The following is a 14,718-nucleotide window of genomic DNA, read 5'->3' on the forward strand; positions in this document are numbered from 1 at the left end:
ACTGATGTTCTACTGTATGAAATCAGTGCTTCTTGCGCAAATACTCTGAGGCTCCCAGTCAAGGATAAGTCCTCTTGCGCAAGTGTTCTTGCGCAAGAGGCCAGTGCAGACAGGTAACACCAATTTCTTGCGCAAGAAAGCCCGATGGCTAAAATGGCCATCGGAGCTTTCTTGCGCAAGAGAGCGTCTACACTGACACGGATGCTTTTGCGCAAAACAAATCTTTTGCGCAAAGGCACATACCAGTATAGACGCTCTCTTACTCAAATACTCTAAAGCAAAAACTCTTGCGGTTAGAGTATTTGTGCTAAATCTTGCCAGTCTAGATGTAGCTTTGGATTTTTCAGCTTAGAAAAGAGGAGACGGAGGCTACATCTACAATGCAGGCTTCTCGCGCAAGAACTTTTTGCAGAAGAGATCTTCCGCAAAAAGTTCTTGCGCAAGAGCACATCCACACTGCCACACTGCCAGACTGGCTAACCTTGTGAGGAGGGCTTTAAACTAGGTTTGTCGGGGGCAGGTGAGCAAAGCCCACAGGTAAGTGCTGAATGTGCGGGACTGGGAGATGGGTTGGAAATGGGGGGGACTACGGCCTATAATGGCAAGGAGAAAGGAGGGTCAGGGCACAACAGGGAGGCAAGATCAAATCAGTATCTTAGATGCCTATATACAAATGCGAGAAGTATGGGTAATAAGCAGGAAGAACTGGAATTGCTAACCAATAAATACAACTATGATATCATTGGTATTACAGAAACCTGGTGGGATGGGACACATGATTGGAATGTTGGTATGGAAGGGTACGGCTTGCTCAGGAAGGACAGACAGGGAAAAAAGGGAGGAGGGGTTGCCTTGTATATTAAAAATGTACACACTTGGACTGAAGTGGAGATGAACGTAGGAGATAGCTGTGTAGAGAGTCTCTGGGTTAAGCTAAAAGGGGTAAAAAACGAGGGTGATATCATGCTAGGAGTCTACTACAGGCCACCTAGCCAGGTGGAAGAGGTGGATGAGGCCTTTTTTAAACAATTAACAAAACTATCCAAAGCCCAAGATTTGGTGGTGATGGGGGACTTCAACTATCCAGACATATGTTGGGAAACTAACACAGCGAGGCACAGGCTATCCAATAAGTTTCTGGACTGCATTGGAGACAACTTTCTGTTTCAGAAGGTTGAAAAAGCTACCAGAGGAGAAGCTGTTCTGGATTTGGTTTTAACAAATAGGGAGGAACTAGTTGAGAACTTGAAAGTGGAAGACAGTATAGGGGACAGTGATCACGAAATAATAGAGTTCATGATCTTAAGGAAAGGCAGAAGGGAGACCAGCACAATTGAGGTTATGGATTTCAGGAAGGCAGATTTTGATAAGCTCAGAGAACTTGTAGGTAAGGTCCCATGGGAAGCAAGACTGAAGGGAAAAACAACTGAGGAGAGTTGGAAGTATTTCAAAGGGACGTTGTTAAGGGCCCAAAAGCAAACAATTCCGCTGTGTAGGAAAGATAGAAAATATGGCAAAAGACCAGCTTGGCTTAACAAGGAGATCTTGCATGATCTCAAAATAAAAAAGGAGTCTCATAAAAAATGGAAACTAGGACAACTAACAAAGGATGAATATAGGCAAGCAACACGGGAATGCAGGGGCAAGATTAGAAAGGCAAAGGCACAAAATGAGATCAAACTAGCTACAGGCATAAAGGGAAACAAGAAGACCTTTTATAAATACATTAAAAGCAAGAGGAAGACCAAGGACAGGGTAGGCCCACTGCTTAGCGAGGAGGGAGAAGCAGTAACAGGGAACTTGGAAATGGCGGAGATGCTCAATGACTTCTTTGTTTCGGTCTTCACCGAGAAGTCTGGAGGTGTGCCTAACGCAGTGAATACAAGCAGAGAGAGGGTAAGTTTAGAAGATAGGATACACAAAGAACAAGTTAAAAATCACTTAGGAAAGTTAGATGTCAGCAAGTCACCAGGTCCTGATGAAATGCATCCCAGGATACTCAAGGAGCTGATAGAGGAGGTATCTGAGCCTTTAGCTATGATCTTTGAAAAATCATGGCAGACAGGGGAGATTCCAGAAGACTGGAAAAGGGCAAATATTGTGCCCATCTATAAAAAGGGGAATAAGAACAACCCAGGAAATTATAGACCGGTCAGTTTAACGTCTGTCCCAGGGAAGATAATGGAGCAGGTAATTAAGGAAATCGTATGCAAACACTTGGAAAGTAATAAAGTGATAGGGAATAGCCAGCATGGGTTTGTGAAGAACAAGTCATGCCAAACTAATCTGATAGCTTTCTTTGATAAGATAACGAGCCTTGTGGATAAGGGAGAAGCGGTGGATGTCATATACCTAGACTTTAGTAAGGCATTTGATACGGTCTCGCATGATATTCTTATTGATAAACTAGGCAAATATAACTTAGATAGGGCCACGATAAGGTGGGTGCATAATTGGCTGGATAACCGTAGTCAGAGAGTTGTTGTTAATGGTTCTAAATCCTGCTGGAAAGGGATAGCAAGTGGAGTTCCTCAAGGGTCTGTTTTGGGACCCGTACTATTCAATATCTTCATCAATGATGTAGATATTGGGATAGAGAGTACGCTTATTAAGTTTGCAGATGATACCAAACTGGGTGGGGTTGCGACTTCTTTGGAGGATAGGGACATAATTCAAAATGACCTTAGCAAGTTAGAGAAATGGTCAGAGGTAAACAGGATGAGGTTTAATAAAGAGAAATGCAAAGTGCTCCACTTAGGAAGGAACAATCAGTTCCATACATACAAGATGGGAAGCGACTGTCTAGGAAGGAGCATGGCGGAAAGGGATCTAGGGGTCATAGTGGACCACAAGTTGAATATGAGTCAACAGTGTGATGCTGTTGCAAAAAAAGCAAATATGATTCTAGGTTGTATCAACAGGTGTGTTGTAAGCAAAACTCGTGAAGTCATTCTGCCGCTCTACTCTGCACTAGTTAGGCCTCAGCTGGAGTACTGTGTCCAGTTCTGGGCGCCACATTTCAAGAAAGATGTGGAGAAATTGGAAAGGGTGCAGAGAAGAGCGACAAGAATGATTAAAGGTCTAGAGAACATGACCTATGAAGCCAGGCTTCATGAACTGGGCTTGTTTAGTTTGGAAAAAAGAAGATTAAGGGGGGACATGATAGCGGTTTTCAAATATCTAAAAGGGTGTCACAAGGAGGAAGGCGAAAATTTGTTCCTCTTGGTTTCTGAGGACAGGACAAGGAGTAACGGGCTTAAAGTGCAGCAGGGGAGGTTTAGATTGGACATTAGGAAAAAATTCCTAACTGTCAGGGTGGTCAAATATTGGAATAAATTGCCAAGGGAGGTGGTGGAATCTCCCTCTCTGGAGATATTTAAGAACAGGTTAGATAGACATCTGTCAGGGATGGTGTAGACGGAGCTTGATCCTGCCTTGAGGGCGGGGGGCTGGACTCGATGACCTCTCGAGGTCCCTTCCAGTCCTATTATTCTATGATTCTATGATTCTATGTGCTTTTGCGCAAGAGATGTGCTTTTGCGCAAGAGCGTCCACACTGCCATGGACACTCTTGCACAAGAAAGCTCTGATGGTCATTCATAGAAAGGCCATCAGAGGACCTGTACTTTTTCCGATAGGGGTTTCTTGAGCAAGAAACCCCTGTTGTCCGTCCATATACGTCTTTTTCTGCAAGAGCTCTTGCGCAAAAAGGCTTATTCCTCCTAGAAAGAGGAATAACTCTTGTGCAAAAAGCCCTGTCTACTATACTTTTTGTTGCGCAAAAACGCACTTATAGTGTGGACACCTCTCGAGTAAAAACTCTGTAGTGTAGTCATAGCGTAAGGGGAGATATGATGGAGGTCTATAAAATTATGACTGGTGTGGAAAAAGTGAATAAGGAAAAGTTATTTACTTATTCCCACAATATAAGAACTAAGGGGTCATCAAATAAAAATAATAGGCAGCAGGTTTAAAACAAACACAAAGACATTTTTCTTCACTCAGCACACAGTCAACCTGTGGAACTCCTTGCCAGAGGATGCTGTGAAGACTAGGGGTGCATCTACACTGCACCATTTTTCCAGAATAACGGCTGTTATTCCGGAAAACAATAATAGCATCCACACTATAGTTGTGTCATTTCAAAAGAAAATTGAAATAACACAGCTTTTTCCAATGCTGCTAAACCTCATTCCATGAGAAATAAGGCCTCTTCTGAACTTTTTCAGAAGAGGGTGTGTATGGATGCTCCACTGCTTTTATGTTGAAATAGCTCCTCACCAGGACCATTCTAAAGTTATTCCTCCCCAGTGCCTCCTGGGGCTCTAAATTGAGGTATCATGTTCACATTAGGGGAGCCTGCCTCAGACTAAATTTGAGGCTTCCCTGTAGTGTGGATGCTCTATTTTGAAATAAGTTTTTCTAGAAGATATCTTCCAGAATAGCTTATTCTGAAAGAAGCTTGCAGTGTAGACATATCAGACTTTAACAGGGCTAAAAAAAGAGCTAGATAGATTCATGGAGGTTAGGTCCATCAATAGCTAAGATGGGTAGGAATTATAGCCCTCACCTGTTTGTCTGGAAATGGATGCCAGGAGAGGGATCATGTGATGATTACCTGTTGTGTTCCCTCCCTCTGGGTCATTTGGTATTGGCCACTGTCAGCAAACAGGATACTGGGCTAGATGGACCTTTGGTCTGACCCAGTATGGCCGTTCTTATGTTCTTATGATTATGGCTTTTTAAAGTACAGTAAACTTCCGATAATCCAGCACCTTTAGGACCCATGGGGTGCCGGATTATCAAATATGCCAGACTATTGGAAGGGGGGGCTATGAGGGGTCTGGGGTGGGGTGGGGTGGGGTGGGCGGGATGCCCTGGACTTCCTGGAGTCAGCCGCTGGTCAGTTTCAGCAGCGGCTGAATCAGGGACGCCTGGGGCAGAGCAGCTGGGGTGCTGCTGGGTTGGTCCTGCAGCCCCGAGGGGAAGCACCACGGGACCAACCTGGCAGCACCCGAGCGGCTCCGCCCCCGGCTACCGCAATTCAGCTGCTGGTCAGTTTCAGCAGCGGCTGAATCGGGGAAGCCGGGCACAGAGCAGCTCCAATTGTCCAGCAACCGGAGCACTTCTGGGTTCCTGATGGTGCCGGACCATCAGGAGTGCCGGAGCGTTGGATGCCAGACCAATGGAGTTTTACTGTATTTGCTTTTCAAAGCAATTTTGGGGATTTACACATACTTGGTACTAAGATTACTTTGAGGTACATCTGCATCAACAAAGCTGTTTGGAAAATCTGAGCCATATGTAGTGACAATCAGGGCCAGACACCCTATGGGGAGAAGGGATATGGACCCTCAAGAATAAGCAACTGAATCAACTGATTGTATACAATATTACTTTACAAAAAGTATAATCGAATAAGGTATCTGATAAAAACTGGTGACACAGGGCTCCTGAAAATCATTGTATGATGGACATATGGGCTGTGTACAAAGAGTTACATATGTGTGCTGGAGATATATCTTTAAAATGTGTTTGGGAGACATAAACCCAGCCTGTCCTGGACAAAGAAATGTGTATTGAGTTGTCTGATTGACTTGACTGCGAGCAGAGGAGAATAAAAGTACATTTACACATAAGGTAAACAAAGCTCTTCAATTAATAAGCAGGGAGTGATTCCTTCCTGGCTCTAGGGGAAGTGACAATGAACTGTGAGTAACATAAGGGAACAAAATGACATTTTAGTTATCCACTGCTTAGGAGAGATCATAGAATCATAGAATACTAGGACTGGAAGGGACCCTCATGGCAGGACCAAGTACTGTCTCTAGACCATCCCTGATAGACATTTATCTAACCTACTCTTAAATATCTCCATAGATGGAGATTCCACAACCTCCCTGGGCAATTTATTCCAGTGTTTAACCACCATGACAGTTAGAAACTTTTTCCTAACGTCCAGCCTAAACCTCCCTTGCTGCAGTTTAAGCTCGTTGCTTCTTGTTCTATCCTCAGAGGCCAAGATGAACAAGTTTTCTCTCTCCTCCTTATAACACCCTTTTATATACCTGAAAACGGCTATCATGTCCCCCCTCAATCTTCTCTTTTCTAAACTAAACAAACCCAATTCTTTTAGTCTTCCTTCATAGTTCATGTTCTCTAGACCTTAAATCATTCTTGTTGTTCTTCTCTGGACCCTCTCCAATTTCTCCACATCTTTCTTGAAATGCGGTGCCCAGAATTGGACACAATACTCCAACTGAGGTCTAACCAGTGCAGAGTAGAGTGGAAGAATGACTTCTCATGTCTTGCTAACAAGACACTTGTTACTGCATCCCAGAATCATGTTTGCTTTTTTTAAACAGCATCACACCGTTGACTCATATTTAGCTTGTGGTCCACTATAACCCATAGATTCCTTTCTGCCATATGCTCTGGAACATCATTAGCACACTAGCCCCACTTCCCAGATGTGGGGAATGCTAGCTGTTTTACTCATTGTGGAGGAAGGGTGTTCCTTGTGCTTTCCCCTCACCTCTGTGCACCTACTCTGAACAGAAATTTAGCCTCCAAATATTAAAGCCTCCAAATGCTAAAGATGGGAAAATTTTCCATAGATGGGAAAATGCATCTTGTGTTGTGATCCTGAGAAAGGTGGATCTCCTGGACAGGAGGGCTAGAGATACGGTTAACTTGAGTAAACTGCCTAGGCACAGATAGTAACTAGCTAAAATTAAGTCACTAGATGCTATGTTTTATACTCAAATCTTTCTTTTTCTCTTGCTCAGTATTGCTTACATTTCTGTTCTTTGTTAATAAACTTATTCTTAATTTTACTATAAACCATCATAGGCTACGTCTAGACTGGCCCCTTCTTCAGAAGAGGCATGCTAATTTCTAACTTTGGAATAGGGAAATCCGCGGGGGATTTAAATATCCCCCGCGGGATTTAAATAAACATGGCCGCCGCTTTTTTTCCGGCTTGGGGAAAAGCCGGAAAAGAGCGTCCAGACTGGCGCGATCCTCCGGAATAAAGCCCTTTTCCGGAGGATCTCTTATAAGTAGGAATAAGAGATCCTCCGGAAAAGGGCTTTATTCCGGAGGATCGCGCCAGTCTGGACACTCTTTTCCGGCTTTTCCCAAGCTGGAAAAAAAGCGGCGGCCATGTTTATTTAAATCCCGCGGGGGATATTTAAATCCCCCGCGGATTTCCCTATTCCAAAGTTAGAAATTAGCATGCCTCTTCCAAAGAAGGGGCCAGTCTAGACGTAGCCTTAGTGTTGTTCTATTGAAGTGTGAGTCTTCAACTAACCTAACTTGCTGGTATGTGCATTGTCACTTGGAAGGCAATGTATTTAATAATTTCTGAGACTGCTCTGAGATTAGAACTGACACTGCAGAAAGAGGGCTCTAGGGGAAAACTGGGGTTTACTAGTCATTGCCTGCAGGGTAGGTTTAGACTGGCAGAGTCTGGAGAAGTTTGCTGGCAATGCAGAGCCTGGAGTGACAGGAAGCTGACATGCAGTTTAGCAGAGGCCAAGTTCTCAACCTGCAGAGGCAGAAGGCTAGATAGAACAGTAGCTGATAGTTCTGGGAGTCCTGAGCTGAACTGAATGTCACATATATCTCAAGTGTAAGATATGCAGACACATATATAATCACATGCTTCACTTTGATTCATTAATTCACAAGCATTTGGAAGCTAAATTTCTGTTCAGAGTAGGTGCACAGAGGTGAGGGAAAAGCATAAGGAACACCCTTCTTCCACAATAAGTAAAACAGCTAGCATTCCCCACATCCTGGAAAGTGGGCCTAGTGTACTAATTATGTTCCATAGCACCAAGGGAGTGTGATCCCCCATGCAGGGGCACCAGAACAGGGGAGACTGTGGGGGGGCATGGATCTCCCATTTTTAAAATGGCTGAAAGGGCAAGCAACTGAGGGGAAGGGTTGGAGAGAAGTGAAGGGAGGACTTGGGGGGAAAGAGGCTTGGGGAGAAGGGGCAGCCAGAGGATGGGACTACAGTTAGGGTGCCTGTGGTCCTACACCTTTTTGGACGCTTCCACCGCTCCTGTCCCCAAGCATCAGTCAGCATCAAAGATCATTTGCAGGATGAAAAGCAATGTCAGCAGCAATATATTCGCCTGTTAAGCATGCTCTTTCAGTGACCCCAGAGTAATTTCTATCCTCTGGAGATAGAAAACCTAGATGCCTTCTGCCTATCCCCAGACCACGTTCATGTATAAACATGCAACCCAATACTCCTTGCAGTGGAAAAGAGAAAGCCAAATTCTTCTGTTATGCCTGTGCAATTGCAGCTGAAGTGAAGGGGATTGCATGAGCATAGCATATGAGACATAGAAACACAGTGCAAACACAAAAGGGTGCATGAATGATTATGACACATGGCCAACCAAGAGCAGCAGGGCCTCATATAATTTAGTAATGGTTTTAGCTACAGTTCCGACAAAGCAGCAATATGTATTCCATGCAAGTTCAGTATCCTACAGCAGAACGATCATTCTTCCCACAGTCATTTACTTAAAAGTAGGAACAGCAATATTTTATAATGACATTTAAGTCAACAGAACTGAGTTTTTTCCTATAACCCATTCTCAGACATTTTAATTCTAAAGATGAATAACAGCAAGCTTCCTCCTAAGATGCTACAGTTCAAATAATGTGTGAAAACATGTCAGGAAAAACGAGACCCTGATGATGCTCCCTTTGAAGTTAATGGCAAATCTCCCCTTGATGTCAATAGTTTTGGACTATCCCCATAGCAAAGGAAAACTATTGTATACCTAAGAGGGGAAACCCTCTTCTGCACATCAGAGTGATTTAATGAAAAAGCACTGCTGTCTTATATATCAGTTACCTTGACCCTGAGCAGGACTGATGAAATGAACTGTGATCACTAAAAATGCCCAGAAGAACTGGCTCCGTATGTTGTATTGACAAACCTTCATCCTGAACACATGTAGAATCAGCAAGTCTGAAAACATATAAACAGAAATATTTATCGAACCTGTAAACTTAGGCCATTCGCTTACATGAAAAATCAAGGTTCAAGTCATAGTTCCATCATGTCAATGGGAGTTTTGCCATTGACTTCAAATGGGACCAGGATTTCACTCACAAACACTGGTTCGTAACTTGAGCACTTTTCTTTGGGAAAGGCTGAGGAATTATTTGAGCATTTATTTCACTTTCTAAAGTTGCATTCTGACAAAGCAACCACCAATCTCCAAACCTTGTCAGAATATACATCAGGAATAGACCTCTTTTGACCAGCCACTTGTTATACTGAAGAGTTGTCATGGTTAGAAGCACTTGCTCTCAAATGCACTTAAGACACAAATATGAATTCATCATCTGAACTTAGCCTATAAACAATTTACACTACTATAGTTGCTAAAATTGTAGACTCGCTCATAAATGAAAAAACAGCAATCAAATACTTGATTATCTTTAATTGTCCATCAAACACTTATAAAGGCACAGATCTAAATACAACTGTGGTATATATGTTCTGCTTTGCAACTTTGCCCTCTCTCCCTTCTATCTCACTTCTCCCCCACCAATAAAAACAATTTTAAAAATTTCCTAGTGACCAGTACTGATTGGGTCACCCCGTGTTTAGGCTCTCTTAACTACTACCCTTTCACATGAAAGCTCCTAACCCTCACCATTTCTTTTTATGACCCAACACACTCCCCTTTGCCAACACCTAAGAACAAAGCCCTCTTGGGTCAGGTGAATGGTCATCTAGCCCAAAAGCCTGTCTTCCAAGGATTGCCAATGACAGGTGCTTTAAAGGAGAATGAATAGAACAAGGCAACTGCAGAGTGTTCCATCCCCTGTCATCCATTTTCAACTTCCGGTAATTGGAGACTCAGGGACACCCAGAGCATGGGGTTGTATCCCTGACCATCTTGGCTAATAGCCTCTGGTGAACCCATCCTGTATGAAATTACCTAACATGGCATTCCAAAAAGAATTAACTGGCAAAAACTAACTTATCTTAGAACCAGACCAAAGCCTCTTGTCTAGCCAAGTTTTACACTAGCTTTGATTTCTCCGTTTCATATATGCCTTCTTCCAATATTTTTTCTAAAAAGACTGTGGGTAGTAAACACTATGCCTGGTAGTGTTTACAAGATCATACCCTTAAGGCAGCTCCACACACAACTTTTGTATTGCCTTAACTATATCTTTGGAAATAGTGATACAGTTAAAACAGCATAACCCCCTACTGAGTACAGCTATATTGCTATGAAGGTACTTAAATGGGTATAATTTTCATTATGTACCAAAACAACCCCCTATATGCCAGCAGAGTAGTGTCAACACTATGTAGGTGTTTAAACACAATTCTAGTCCTGGTTTGAGAGCACAAAGCCCTAAGCTCCTCAAGATTTGGAATTAGTCACTGGGCATGTTGTCAGAGCCATGAGCTTTCCTGGGCAACACCCACTTCATTATACGAAATGAATCTCCAATTCATCTGATGAAGTAGGTTTTGCCCATGAAAGCTCATGATTCTATATATTTTGGTTGGTCTCTGAGGGCTTGTCTACACTACAGAGATCAACGCAACTAGTGAAGACCCACAAATTCGAACTGAGAGCGTGCTCCTGCTGGCGCCAGCAGGCAGTCCTGCTCCTCACAAGGCATAAGGGAAGTCAACAGGAGAGTGCCCTCTGCTGTGTGGCTGGTGCCAGAATGCAATTTAGGATTCTTTGACTCCAGCTATGTAGTTAATATAGCTTGATTTGTGTATCTTAAGTCAACTCTCCCCTTTAGTGCAGACCAGGCATAAAGTGCCACAAGCAGCAGCGGATATAGGGCAGGGCGAGCGGGGCGGCTGTCCCAGGCCCCGCGCTTCAATAAGCCCCGCGCCAGCACCAGGTGCGGACTGGCCCAGCAGGATACTGGGAATTTCCTGGTGGGCCATCTGCTGAAGGGCCAGCTGGCGGCTGCTGGAGGAGGCGAGGCGGGGGATTGTGGCAGGGTGCTGCAGCCCCGCACTTTTGAAATTCCCCAGCGCCAGCCAGTATGGGCCACGTGGGGCTGAGGGAGCGCATGCGCGTCGTGCTGAAACGCCGCGCAACAGCTGAGAGGAGAGACGCCCGGGCGTGGCGTGGCGTGGTGTGACATCACGGCCCAGGACTTCAAAACCACGTGGCCCAGCATTGCACCGCTCAGTTCGGCATGTGGCCTGGAGCCTGGGCTGGGGTCACGGCCGTCCTGCACACTGCAAGGCATAAGGTGGATGGCAGAGGAAGGGGCTTGTGCTGAGGGGAGGGGGGCAGGTCAGGAGAAGAAAGGGGAGGAGAGACAAATGCCAGGGGGCCAAGTGGAGACAATGAGGAAAAGGGCAGGAGGGGAGGTGTCAGTGGGAGGGGGGACAGGGTGATGCTGGGAGAGGAGAGGGTAAGGGCATTGAGGGCTAAAGGGGGAGGGGGAAGTGCTGGGAGAAGGCTTGAAAGGAGGAGTGGGCATGAGGAAGGCGGGGATGGAGCAAGGCATGTGTGAAAGCATGGAGGCAGAGGGTGGTGAGGGGGTGGGCATCAGGGAAAAACAGGGCAAAGGGCGCAGGGGCAGTGAGGGAAGGGGGAGGCACCAGGAGGGTGCAGGGGGGAAGGGAAGGTGCAGGTGCCAGGGGATTCTGGGGGTGAAGCAGAAGGGAAGACACCTGCAGGGGAGGGACCAGCACCAGAGGAGAGAGAGGGCAGGTGTGTAGAGGGAGGTGTTAGGAGAGGGGATGAGGAGGGGGTAGCTCACATGATCAGTGTTGGGCTACTGGAGGAGTGGACATGGGGGGGGGGACCCCTTTTTTCTGTTTTTTCTCCAAAGGGGGGGGAGGGGCTCCGCGATATTGTGCTGCCCTTGGCCCCGCAAAACTCTCAGCCCCTGGCCACAAGACTACGGGGTGTGTATAAAGTTACCGGCTAACCCTGCTAGCCTCTGAGCACATAACTAGATGACAAAGGAGAAATACCAGCCGGCAGCTAAACACCTGAGGTGAAAGCAAAGGGACTGTGAAAGGTGGGTCAGTTTGGATCAGGCTCAGTCTGACATGAACGCAGAAGCTGAGGGGCGATTTCTGTAGCCCGCATAGACCACCAGGGGGTTACGGGTAGGAAACACAGCAGCCTGGCACCCAGGCACGCACGGGCAAGGGGGCTTCGCTGCTCACGTCGAGCCAGGGAGAGAGTTTGGCTCGGCTGAGTCGGGCCAAAGCACCTGCGCCGCAAGCCTCACAGGAACCCTGCGTCCCGGCCTCGCGTCAGGCGCCCACGCAGCGGTCTGCGCGCCCTTAGCGCCACTGCTGCCCTTCCTCGCAGCCTGGGCGCCGGTGGTTTGGTGTCTGTTTCCCGCCCCCTCTCCCCCCGACAAGCCGGCCATGGGGGCTGCAGGCTGGCTCGGTCCACGTGTCACCCCGCTGGGGGCGGGCGGTCCCTGCAGAGCCTAGGCGCTCAACAGCACTCGCCAGCCGCGGCCCCGGGGCGCGAACGACTCTGGCCGGCGGCTCCTTTCCCCGCGCGATGGAACTGGGCAGCGCGCAGGGCTCGCGTTTGGCCCCCCGTGCGCAGCGCGGCAAAGGAGCGCTAGGGGGTGCTGGAAAAGCCTCTGCCCTCCTGGGACCGGCGAGCAAAGAGAAAGAGGAGGCAGCCCTCGAGTAGCAGGCGAAAGCAGCGAGGGGCTGCGACTGCACCCCCGGAGCACCCAAGCCGGGCGCGGGGGACAAGAGGCACTGAAGCGCGTGCACCCGGCGAGGCAGTGAAGCGCAGGGAGAGACGCAGATAGAGGATGCCACGTTTCGCAGAAGATTCGATGGACTTTTCCATTTCAGACCCTCTTCCCCGCTGGCAAACCATCAATCACAGTCACCTCCCAGCACTGACTCTTTCCTGCGCCTCTTTTGCTTATGTGGCCAGCCAAACGTTGCATCCTGGAGGTGGCAGATAAGTATCGTGATCCTTAACCACCGGGGTTGTTACTCACGTTCTTGTACCAGAATCACCCGCTTTTTAAACTACTCCCCCGCCCCATGTAAAAAGAGCGTGACAATAAAATCAAACAGACCTTTGTAGTCATGAGTGGTTTAGTTGCTTGGCGAGGAGGTGTAGCTGCCTGGGAGTAATCACTCTTTGCTAATACACGCTCCTTCTTTCACTCTTTAATGTGGGTGTTACTCTTGCTCTAAAAAGTTCCCTTCCACCCTCCAGCCGCTCGTTCCTTCACAGCACTGGATCTGATAAGAAGAAGAAAGGGGGAGAGAAACAAGGCAGCCAATTATAAAGCAGAAGGTGGAAGGAAGAAGAAAAAGAGGGAGGGGAGGTTAGAGGAGTCATTGACATCCAACCCACCCCTCCCCAGCCAGCTCCAGCTCGGGATGTCAGGGAATGAATCCATAGGCTAGTGCACTGCACTTCCAGGTGTGTTCTGAAAATGTGAACTGAAGGCAATTTACCCCTTTGATTTAAAGGAAACATTAGATGCTGTTGGGGGGATGGGATTAAAAGCACGTTTTGGAGGTGGAGCTCAGCCAACCTTTACCCCCATGCTGAAGTTTTTTTCATTGTGTCAGCTATATGATGTCTCTTCCTTTGTGTTTTGTTAAGTTTCAATTTATATCTTCTGCCTCCAAAGTTACTTATTCATGCAGAATTAAATCATTTTAAAAGATGCCTAATCAAGGCTCTTGGTGCCCTAACACATTATTCATAATACAATAAGTTTCTTCTACTATTTGGAATCCAAATATTCTTGGCACAAATTGTAATAATTTATATCCAAACAAGCAATGTGGTCTGTCTAGGGTCCCAATCCTACAGATTTATACACAAATTACTTTACAGGCAGGAATATTTCCACTGAAACCACTGAGCTATTATTGCTTCCCAGGGAAGTTCTTTAATTCACTCCCATTCAACATCATATTGCATAGCAACTGTTAAACATATTCAAAGGGAAAATACAGAAATGTGAGGATTTTAGTCTCCTTATAGCCTTAAACTTTCTGTTAGTTCCTATATAGACGTCTGTCCATTATTGCTATCTTTGTATTCTGCTACATGGTGGGAGGTGCAATACCTAACACTTTATGTCACTTAAGAAAAAAATCCCTCTCCATTATGCGAGCCCTCTAGGAATAATGTAACGGTGCCCTGGGCTCCAGTCATTTTCACAAAAAATTACACTGAACATTAACTGTGGAGCCCCTAAATTACTTGTGCATTGGGAGTGAGAGAAAATATACAGGAAAGGGGGAGAGAGGTGGACAGATTTAGTTATAAATCCCTGAAGCCTTTGAAAAGGTGGGGAAAGAAAGCAACCCAGTATATGACTGGCTGCGGCTTTTTGTGCAGTACATACTGAAGTTGGAACTCATCTGACGGCTCTTCAAGGAGCAGAGTGTGGCTCTTTTTGAAAAAAATCTTACGACATGCAAAATACATGAGCACCCTCATGTGGCTGCATCCAGCCAGGATCCTGTACACAGCCGGAGAGCAAGTCTCACCTATCGTTGCACTAGTTAAACATTGGAACAGCCTGTAAACAAATCTACACTTCAATTTTAAGCCACCTGTTTACAGCAGAAATCGTTTTTAAAAATCCCTTCCATGTGTAGGAAGCATTTATTTTAAAGGCACACTGCATAGTTAAAAAGGCTGGATCTGCATCTAACCTCACATTTTTTATTGCATA

The 14,718-nt window shown here is 46.0% G+C and overlaps 1 protein-coding gene across 5 annotated transcripts in view; it reads right to left on the reverse strand.

Annotated features, from left to right (window-relative positions):
• The window catches only part of COL14A1 (collagen type XIV alpha 1 chain), a 187,387-nt gene extending 173,899 nt beyond the window's left edge, over positions 1 to 13,488 (reverse strand). For 4 of the 5 annotated variants that reach the window (XM_006137507.5, XM_014580806.4, XM_014580807.4 and 1 more), the window contains exons 1-3: positions 13,377 to 13,487; positions 13,093 to 13,261; positions 8,879 to 8,995 (exon numbers count right to left, since the gene is read on the reverse strand). In XM_006137507.5, the coding sequence (XP_006137569.3) occupies positions 8,879 to 8,969 (91 nt within the window). In that variant the 5' untranslated portion in view covers positions 8,970 to 8,995; positions 13,093 to 13,261; positions 13,377 to 13,487. Of the gene's footprint in view, positions 1 to 8,878; positions 8,996 to 13,092; positions 13,262 to 13,376 lie in introns of all 5 variants that reach the window. The other variant, XM_014580808.4, reaches the window with a different exon arrangement.
• Positions 13,489 to 14,718: the final 1,230 nt, after the last annotated feature.

This window comes from Pelodiscus sinensis, chromosome 2 (genome assembly GCF_052426305.1).
Source record: "Pelodiscus sinensis isolate ZL-2025 chromosome 2, ASM5242630v1, whole genome shotgun sequence".
Classification (NCBI taxonomy): domain Eukaryota; kingdom Metazoa; phylum Chordata; order Testudines; family Trionychidae; genus Pelodiscus; species Pelodiscus sinensis.